Source organism: Thermochaetoides thermophila, assembly GCF_000221225.1.
Source record: "Thermochaetoides thermophila DSM 1495 unplaced genomic scaffold scf7180000011816, whole genome shotgun sequence".
NCBI classification, from domain to species: Eukaryota; Fungi; Ascomycota; class Sordariomycetes; order Sordariales; family Chaetomiaceae; genus Thermochaetoides; species Thermochaetoides thermophila.
The window spans coordinates 2,778,345-2,787,969 of NW_006383032.1; the positions used below are offsets into that span (position 1 = coordinate 2,778,345).

The following is a 9,625-nucleotide window of genomic DNA, read 5'->3' on the forward strand; positions in this document are numbered from 1 at the left end:
AGTGAACATGTCAGCAAGGGGAGGCTTCCGCGGTGGCTTCAACCCCCAATTGCAGCACGGATATCCACCAAAGGGACCATATGATGGACGCGGCTATGGGCCGTCGTCGGGACATGGCACTCCCGTCTCCTCATTCCATGGCTCCCCGACAGCTCATTCACCATATGGTGGCGGCGGTCGTGGTTGGAACCCTCAGCCACAATATTCCCCACAAGGGTGAGTTTTTTTTTTTTTTTTTCCCCTTATGCTCTCATATGCGAAAATCAGACTGTTTTCATAGGCTGACATTACAGAAGCCAATATGCATCTCCTTATCCACCTCCTCATAACAACTTCGCACCACCAGCTGGCCCTCAGGGAATCTATCATCAAGTTCCCGCCCACTCCCCTCCCTATCCTCCAACTGGGCCTTCGGCTCAATACTCTCCCACAGGACCTTACCGTGGCAATGGCAGGGGGGCGCCGGGTCCATTCCGGGGCAATCAGTTCTCGCCCCCTCGCGGAGGGTTTAGAAGCGGGTTTAAGAGCACGCAGTGGCAGCCACAACCGACTAATGGCCGCGGCCAACATGGCCAAGGTGAAGCCCCTGAGGCGGCACATGCTGCTCCCGAGCCATCCTCTGCTGCCAGGCTAGAACAGCCGGCCAGTCAGGGCGATGTGGAGATGAAAGATAGCGACGACAACCCGTTCAGACCTCCGAAAGAGCTGCAGGTCGAAGACGCAAACGCAAAGGAGGAGCAACAAAAGAATGACAAGATGCCACCTCCTGCCCGGCCACCTCCCACGGGGCCGCAGTCACAGACTTCTAATAAGTTTAGTTTTAGCATGAAGAATGCGGTGAAACCGCCAGTGGCGAGCCCAAGGCCTGAAATCTCATCAAAGTTCAATGCTGCTCCGACACCTCGCGAGCCTCCTCAGAAACCAGTAGCACAGAAACCCCCGCCTCCTCTACTGAGAATGGACCGAGACCGGGGCTTTCCGAAGAATGCTCCAACAGAGCCGGCTTCTGCACGACCACGTCCCGGTATCCCCACTGGTCCGAGCGCCATGACTGATAGGAGACCCCCGGAGCCCGCAAGACCGCCGCCCGATACGACACCAAAGACGCGCAAGGTGAAGAAGATCGTGAAGCGACTAAAGGAGAAGCCTAAGCTTCCTCCTGACTTGGCTGCTTCCAAATCCGTCTTCTTCCGGAAACCAGGCAATGAGTCGGTTGTTGGCTCGGGTACATACGGCAAGGTCTTCAAAGCCATGAATGTCTACACTAAGAAGCTCGTGGCTTTGAAGAGAATCCGGATGGAGGGCGAAAGGGATGGCTTCCCTGTCACCGCGGTTCGTGAGATCAAGCTGCTCAGCTCGCTTAGCCACAAGAACGTGGTCAAGCTTTTGGAGGTCATGGTTGAGAATAATGAATGCTACATGGTATTCGAGTACCTGTCCCATGATCTGACGGGTCTCCTCAATCATCCGACATACCAGTTGGAGCCATGCCATAAGAAGCATTTGGCACAACAGCTCTTCGAGGGTCTTGACTACCTGCATACCAGGGGTGTCCTGCACCGCGACATCAAGGCCGCAAACATCCTGGTCAGCAATGAGGGTATCCTCAAGCTTGCTGATTTTGGTCTGGCACGCTTCTATGCTAAGCACCACCAGCTCGACTACACCAACCGTGTCATCACCATCTGGTACCGCTCGCCAGAGCTGCTGCTTGGTGAGACTCAATACGGTCCAGCAGTCGACATTTGGAGCGCAGCGTGCGTGCTAGTGGAGATATTCACCAAGCGAGCCATCTTCCCTGGCGACGGCAGCGAAATCAACCAGCTTGACAAGATCTACTCCGTTCTGGGTACCCCGACCAAGAATGACTGGCCGAACATTGTCGAGATGCCCTGGTTCGAGTTGCTGCGCCCGACATATCGCCGCCCCAACGTTTTTGAGCAAAAGTACAAGGACCTGGTCACCCCTGCGGCGTTCGAACTGCTCAAGTGGATGTTCCGCTACGATCCGGCGAAGCGTCCCTCTGCGGCTGATGTCCTGCAGCATGCGTACTTCACTGAAGAGGAGCCGGCTCCTAGGCAGGCTATCGAGTATGTTCTTGTTCTGGTGTTACCCTTATTAATGGAAGACATTAACTATGTAATAGGCTCAAAGACATTGGCGGCGAGTGGCACGAGCTCGAGTCGAAAGCTCTCCGTCGCGAGAGAGAAAAGAAGGAGCGCGAGCAAAGGGAGAAGGAACAGAAAGAGCGTGCGGCTCATGCCGCGGGGCAATCGGCCCCGGCTTTATCGTCTAAAGGTGAACCAGCACCTCAGATATCTCAACCAGTTCCTACCACTGGGCCCGAACCCAGGGACAACGATAGGAAACGGCCCAACCCGGATAGCAGTGGTGCTGGCGGGATTGGTGAGGGTGATATTCTACAGCGGGAGGCGAAGAGGTTGCATGTTGATCAGACTGCTGCTTCTTCGTCTCAAACACAAGGCCAGAGGTTGCCGATTGTTGCTCCTCCGCCTCCACCGCCCCCTCCTTCATCAAGGCAGCAGGTTGGTTGAGGGCAGCATGTAGCTGTGGAATGGAATCAACTTGATTTTTTTTTCGAACTGAGGTCAGATGAGTTCGTTTGCACGGATGGTGCACTGACCGGATCCGGGTGGCATTTTCTTTCCTCCCCTCAAGGCTGAACGAAGAACTTTTCTTGTATTTGTACATACATCTACACACATCTTGCTCATGGAATGAGCTTGGGAAGCCTGAGGAATAGGTAAACCTCATTTCTTTTTCCCCTTCTTTAGAGGTGGAGAAAAGAAAGGCAGACAGCTTATTGGAAGAACGTTTGGGGCGGGCATAAGAATCAATCACCTAAATTGTGTGTAAGGCGGGAACTATTATGTATAGACAAGGATTTGGGGGACAGTATTCGGGAATGGGAGGATGGGAACTTGTAAGGGAGATGAGGGGGAGAGAGAGGGAGGGAGGGAGGGTTGGCGTGGCGTGGTGGATATGGCATGTATTTATTTAGGGACGCCTGTCGAGGGCAGAAATATGACCTATGGGCTATTTATCGTGTTTCAGGGAAACTAATAGTTCACCGTAAGCCGTGACAGGACTCTACTGCTGGATCTTGAGATATCGTTAATGTTGCTCCCGGGGATGCAAGCCAACAACAAAGTGCATGCTTATATGACGATAAGAACCGACAGGCTTCGATCTCCTCGAGGGGTATATGTCTTAAGCAAGCAAAACTGCCTGACCCAGGCCCAATCCAAGAATGATCAGCACCAGACCGCCCTCATAACTCATGCAAGCTCTATACTAAAAACGAGCCCAAGCTCTAAAAGGATCCTTGCCAACATGTAATGAAGTCAAGAACGCATAGAAAACATGGACGGGTTTCACCCGCTGTTTCCCTACCTGACGTTCCTGAAGAGGGTTTTCGTAGCCGGCCACCTCACCTGGCTCTGGGTGTGGGCTGGGCGGTGAGCTTTTTTGACAAGGTACCTAGGTATTTTGATCACCATCTACGGCTTAAGCCGTTCCTCCTCTGCGAATGGGTGACGGTGTCCGAAAGGTGATATCGACCAAGAGACCAGACACTATAACAGACGAAGCTTACACCACGAAGCTTTCCTACCTTGCCAGCAGCTGTCTCAAGCTTGCTTCGGCATCAGTTGGCTGCGCCCCAATACCGGTGGCCCTTTGGCGCAGAGCTGTCGTGTGCATCGTTCCGCTCCACGATGGAAGCCAGGAGGTCCATGAGCCCAGCCCGCCGCTAGCGTGGCCACTGCTGTGATGTCCTGTTGTAGCCGGTCCTTGATCGGAATGCTGTGCAGGGAAAGTGGTTGTGCCAATGCCAAGTGAGCTATGCGATGTCTGCGGACGCGCAGGATCGCTGTGTAGCGAGGCCGCGCCGGCACTAGGAAGAGTGGACGAGGAAGCTGCGGCTGTGACAGACTCGTTGCTGCCACTGCTATTATTGATAATGGCCGTCGCGAACGAGGCAGACTTCTTGCGCGCCAGCTTGTTGCTAGAAGGAGGAGCAGTGTCTGGTGCTTGAGTGCTCGATCCTTCAACTGCCCCGCTATCTCCTGCCTTTCGTGCTGCTCTTCCCCTGACTTCGCTGATCAGTTCGGACGCTGACATCTTCTTGGACTTATCCTCGTCCGACGAGCGGCTCGTGGACATGATGGTCTCCAGAGTACACATTGCCATGCTCCTGCGCCGGCCAAGGGCTCTTCTCCTGGACTGGGCGGACGAAACGGATCCTTCGTCTTCCGAGGGGATTGTGTTCATCGCTATACTGCCGGCACTGCTGCTCCGGCTGTGACTTGGTCCCGTCTTCCTGCGAACAGGCGCTGAGGTAGTTGACGGGGCCGTGCCTGACACAAATGAGGCCCCCGAGCCGTGTGGCGCAACGTGGACCTCATACTGATTGCTCAATGAGTACCGTGAGCGGGCACAGATCTCAGCAATACGATCCAAATCGGCAGTGATATCATACTCGCTTCCGCGGGTCTGCGCATCTGCTAACAAGTTCTTGAAAGAGAACGCCTCTAAGGGAGGGAGTCTCGGTTCATCCGGCTCCTCGCGGGCACGCCACGGCCACCACTTGGCGAGCTTACCCCCGCTGCTGGAGGAGGACTTTCTCGGTCTGTAGAAGACTGACATGTCGTTGATTGTTCGAGCATTCGCACCTGCGCCGTCGTCGAGACTGACCCGATTGTATGTACTGCTGACATCGACACCGACACCAGTCACTGTGGGCTGAGCGGGCTGACCGGCGAGGGCGTCTATGCCTGGTGCTGAGGAAGAGAGGAGAGTGACGGATCGCGAGAAGTCCCGGCTGTTGCTGCGGTAGTGAGAACGGGCGCCTCGAGATCCCCGGGATGTGGGAGGGCCGTTATATGTTTTGACCAGGACGGGCTGTGAGTAAGTTTTAGGCTGGGAGCCTGATGTTGCTGCTTGGCTGGAGTGGCAACTGTCTCTTGACGAGTCCTTTTTGTTTTGTTTTTGTCCTGTGGTATTGCAGGCTGGCACTGGTTGAGCCTCAACGGCCGATGGAGCCAGAGAAGAAGACGAAGGCCTGTCTCTCTGAGTGATGTGGTTCGGCTGGAGGGGACCAGGCTCCGATTTGGACTGAGGCCCTGTCGAAGAAGCCGCGACGGTAACCGGCGGTTGGCTGGCTATGACAGAGGTGGTGGAAAAGGGGGAGTGGGAATCTGAGAAAGTGGGAGAGGAAGAGAGAAGGCCTCCTGAATCCTGGGCAGCTGGCCCAGGGGCTAATAAGGAGCGGCCGGCATCATGCTCTCGGGAAGGGTCCCGGAGAGGCTGCTTTGAGTTGGCAGCAGCGGCCACAGCGGCCGCAGAATCCGCTCGTGCATCCGGCATGTCCGTCGAGGCAGTGTATGTGTGGCCTGGATGCACAGGAAAAGCGTGTCGAGTGTCGGGATGTGGTCAGGCCCACGGAATGACGAGGTTGGGCAGGGGTCGCACCATGCACGCCCAGCACGCCGTTCTATGAGCGAGAGGAAGACGCGCGACACCAGGGGCAACCGGAAAGGCAACGAGAAGCGGTAGCGCGCGTCAAGGGAGCAGCAGAATCAGCGGGGTGAATGCATGACAGTCGCGAGAACGGGCTGGGCGTTGAAGCTTGGGGGAGTTGACGTGGGCATCTGGATATGGACTATCAAGAGCCGTGTTCCACTTATCTGCCGCTGCGCGGCCACTCTTGCATGTGCGACTATTTTCTCCCGATTTGATGTACGCTCCCAGGTTGATTAGGGAAAGGTCACTGCTACATGTAGAGAGGACGCACCAATTGAATGATCGAGTTACTTCACTGCTCAGAGTCTCACGACCAGTCCCAATGCTCTGGCGAGAAAGATGCGATACGCAATGCAATCCCAGGGCTGGCCCGCACTTTGCACCATGTCTACGTTTGCCGAGCCAGTGTGCGAGGGTTTCTTATTTGTTTTTTATATCAAGTGTTTGCTTCTGACTGGCTGACCGGCCGACCGGCCGACGAAGGTATCAAAGCTCACCGACAGCCCCATTGGATAAAGAGCAACTTGCGTTCTGCAGACAGTCGTGGCTCGTCTTCAAGGGTCCGATGAGAACTTCTTTGCTGTCTGCCAAGCTGTGCCCCGCATCCTGCTGGGGTAAGTGGGGTCCTGTTGAGCCCCACTTACGGGCCTACTGGTGCCCCTCCCATCAAACATTCAACTTTTGATTATCAATGCCATCCCCCTTCCGTTCGTATGGGATTTGCCCTGTCATCGCATATTACTGTGTCTTGGGTTAATAGTTAGCCCTTGCCCCATATTATGGCACTTGTCTATCGTGAGCATAGTCGATTGGTTTGTTTCGCTACGAGACTCAGGATCTGATGCTTTGGGAACTCTTCTGGGTTGGAATTCCATCCCAGGACCCAGAGCCAACAATCATCCGTGTCTCTAGACCTTAATAGGTCCTTGGATACTCATAAGATCTAACCGTAGTCCACCGACCTAGCCCTCCTCCAGTTTGAATCTTGTTGCTGAAGACAAACGGTGCGTGGCCGACAGGTGGGTAACCCTGGCGATACTTCTCTCGACGATCGTAGTACACCCAAATGAGGTACAGCGCATGGAGAATTGCGGGAATCCAACTACCCGCCGAAGGTCATTTTGGTCAGTAGAATTTATCCAAAGTCCGCAGAGTGTCTTGCTCAGGGCTTACAGAAAGAGGGTAAGGAGAACACTGATGAGTAAGTCGGCTCCGCAGCCTGCCACTATAACAACTGCAAGCGGAGGGACTGTCTCTCCTGGTTAGATTAAGGTCAACTGAAGCCTGGAGTGCTTGACGAACACGCACAAACAATGCTGAGGAGGATTAGGAGAACCGCTGTCAAGCCCTCCATTGTGTCAGGCTCTGGGGTCTGAGTGTTGTTGAGACCAGACTTAATCGTCGGGTTCAGCTCATTCAAAATGGCCAAGTAGGTAATTTTATGGTGCAAGCCCCAAGGCTCTGGGACTACTTTACTCGATGACACCTACACCGTCTCTAGATGAATGATTGATACCTATGACGTCGTCCACGCACAGATGATCTTGTCGGACTCGCTCCAGGGACCATGAATCTCACACCGGATTTGGCTACACAGTATGACGCAGATCGTTTTCATATTGTTAACATGATGCCTGCTTCAATTACTTGTGGAATTTTAGACCAGCTCAATGGACAATTGGTTGTTTTGATCAGGATCATTTTAAATTGAATATATGCCGGCAAGAACGCAGAATCACAAGGCATCTAAAGTTAACAGACGAGTACTGTCGTCTTAAACGCTATAGAGATCTCCAGAATGATTCTGGTGCCAGAACAGCGCCTTCAGCCCTCGTGCAGAGGGAGCGGCTGCTGTGCAGAAGTGACAGAGCCCTGAAGACTCTCAGGACATACAAATAATGAACACTGTATGTATCTTATGTTGAACTCGTAGTTTGTATCAATATCAGCGGTCAAAGCATGCATCCCAATAGCTAGCGTTGGGAATGCCCGAAACCAACACATAGGCGCAACTTGAGTGGTCTCACTAAACAGGTAAGTAAATCCATATTTGACATTCCCGATCATGTCATAAAACAGTTCAAAACGTTATCTTGGAGCAAAGCTTCAAGCTAGCTTGCCCATCGATTCGGTGAGGCTAGGGAGGTACGGATGGAGGGGGTTACCTCCTTTGTTCCACCATGCTGGTCTGCAGTAAGAGCGGTGAGAGATCTGATCACACGTTCAGAGGACAGCTCAACTCCTTTACACGCGTGTGAAAATGAGTTTCTATAAAATCATCAATAAACGAAAATATTGCATATGATAAAGTGGATAGAGAAAGAAGCCAGAGACAATCAAGCTCATATGCCACACCCAGTATGATGATTGCGAAATCTTCACAGCATGCTTGTCAAATGCCAAGACTTGGCACATCCTGCTTCTCTAACGTTTCTTGGCGTTCCCCAGATCAAGCTTGCCAGTCAACTGAGGTGAGACAACCAGAGTGGGGCTATAACATGTCGCGCTCTTGGCAGGCTTTTGCAAGCCACAACCTCAAGGGACTGGATTGTTGAGTCGCTGATTGCAGTCTGCTGTGCCTAGAGCCATGTTGGCTAGGACATGAAGTTCGAACGAGATCCTAAGGCATCTTCCATATCAAATCGCCATGTTCGGATGTGTGTACATTTACCTGTGCTGATATTACGTAGCATGAGCTACACTGGACGCCACATTGAAGGTACCTGGTGCTCGGACCAATCCGCGGACCGTTCCCTTAGAGATCCAAGGCCTTGGCTCTCACGACTTCTGCAGGCAGAAGATGCATTTCTTGTGTCGTAAGAGCGAAGACATGCACCAAAAGCGCAGCCAGTTATTTGCATAAATTGAGATCTGTGTTGCTTAAGGATCAGGATTGCCCCATCCGGAGATACAAATATCTATAAACTATAAGTATATTTGGAATTGACCATCTGCTGTGGGTGTATAGCTGCTATGTGGTAAACGTGTCCATGATATCGCGATGGACGCAGCAATTCGTAGAATGGATGGTAGGACTCGTGAGAGTTTTATCCTCAGGCCAACCTGACAACCTGCCCGCCCCCTCTCCGCCCCCCCCCCCCCCCAAAACAAAAAAAAAAAAAAAAACCTACCAATTGTTCCGTGCTCGCCAGATTGGATGAATCAGCGGGGGAACATGCGAGAATTCAGATCAGAGCCCGGAGACTGATACGTGCCTGACTTGCCATTTCCCAGTATCTGGTATCTGCTCCCTGGGGAACTTGTGTCTGCCTGCTTTCGATTTCCTCAACAATTCTCCCAAGTGGAAGCCCCCGTTTCAACCTGTGACCAGGTCATAACCCACTCTCTGCATTGGCAGTCTGACTTTTGGAGCTTTGCGGCCTTCCGCCATCGCAACCTTCCTTTTTGCTGCTCCACTGCCTCTCCCAATCCCGATCTCTCAATCGTGGAAGAGGCTGCGCCGAGACACGCAACCCGGGAAGAGAAGCCTCTCAAACTGCGCGAGCACCAACCACCGAGCCGTGCTCCTTCCCTCTTTTTGCCAGCCGAGAGCGATTTGCCATTGGCACGTTTTCTGCCTGGATCCTTTTTCTTCTAGGATTTCTTACCTCCCAAGGCTGACAGGGTAAGAGTTCAATCATTTTTAACGTGCGCGTATTTTTACGGAAGTTGAAGGCAGTCCCGTGGCGGTCGGGTGTTGTGCACAACTCTCAACGCTGGTAGTTGGTCAGCACCATCACAGTCTCGATCAGTGACTCCTGGCGCCTGCCGCAGTCCTCGTACAAACCTTCAGGTGCGTCCTTTGGGTCTGGATAACAGTGCTGGCGGTGTTGGGCCAGTAGGGGACTTCGACCCGTGCGCAGCTCCGCACTTCCCCTGTGGCCACTGGGGTCTGGTCAAGTACTTCTGCTCCGTTAGCAGGGTGGACTCGGTAAACTCGTTTTGGGACCCGTGGGCCTCGTGCATCCCAGCACAGTCCACACAACCCACAATCCACAGTTCCCAGTCCCAGTCGTGTGCAGTCTGCTCACAACCCGCAGTCCGCAGCCCGCCCCGTCTGCTGCTACATTTTCCCGAAAAC

General features: G+C 53.3%; 2 protein-coding genes across 2 annotated transcripts; one reads left to right on the forward strand and one right to left on the reverse strand.

Moving 5' to 3' along the window:
• Positions 1–7: 7 nt before the first annotated feature.
• Positions 8–2,555, forward strand: CTHT_0028450 (uncharacterized protein; the record flags this gene model as incomplete). Its single annotated transcript, XM_006693238.1, has 3 exons — positions 8–216; positions 294–2,090; positions 2,147–2,555. The coding sequence occupies 3 exons, from the start codon at positions 8–10 to the stop codon at positions 2,553–2,555; spliced, it is 2,415 nt and encodes an 804-aa protein (XP_006693301.1).
• Positions 2,556–3,630: 1,075 nt separating this feature from the next.
• CTHT_0028460 (uncharacterized protein) lies at positions 3,631–5,388 on the reverse strand (the record flags this gene model as incomplete). The annotated part of the gene is made up of 1 exon (XM_006693239.1): positions 3,631–5,388. The coding sequence occupies one exon, from the start codon at positions 5,386–5,388 to the stop codon at positions 3,631–3,633; it is 1,758 nt and encodes a 585-aa protein (XP_006693302.1).
• Between the last annotated feature and the right edge of the window lie 4,237 nt (positions 5,389–9,625).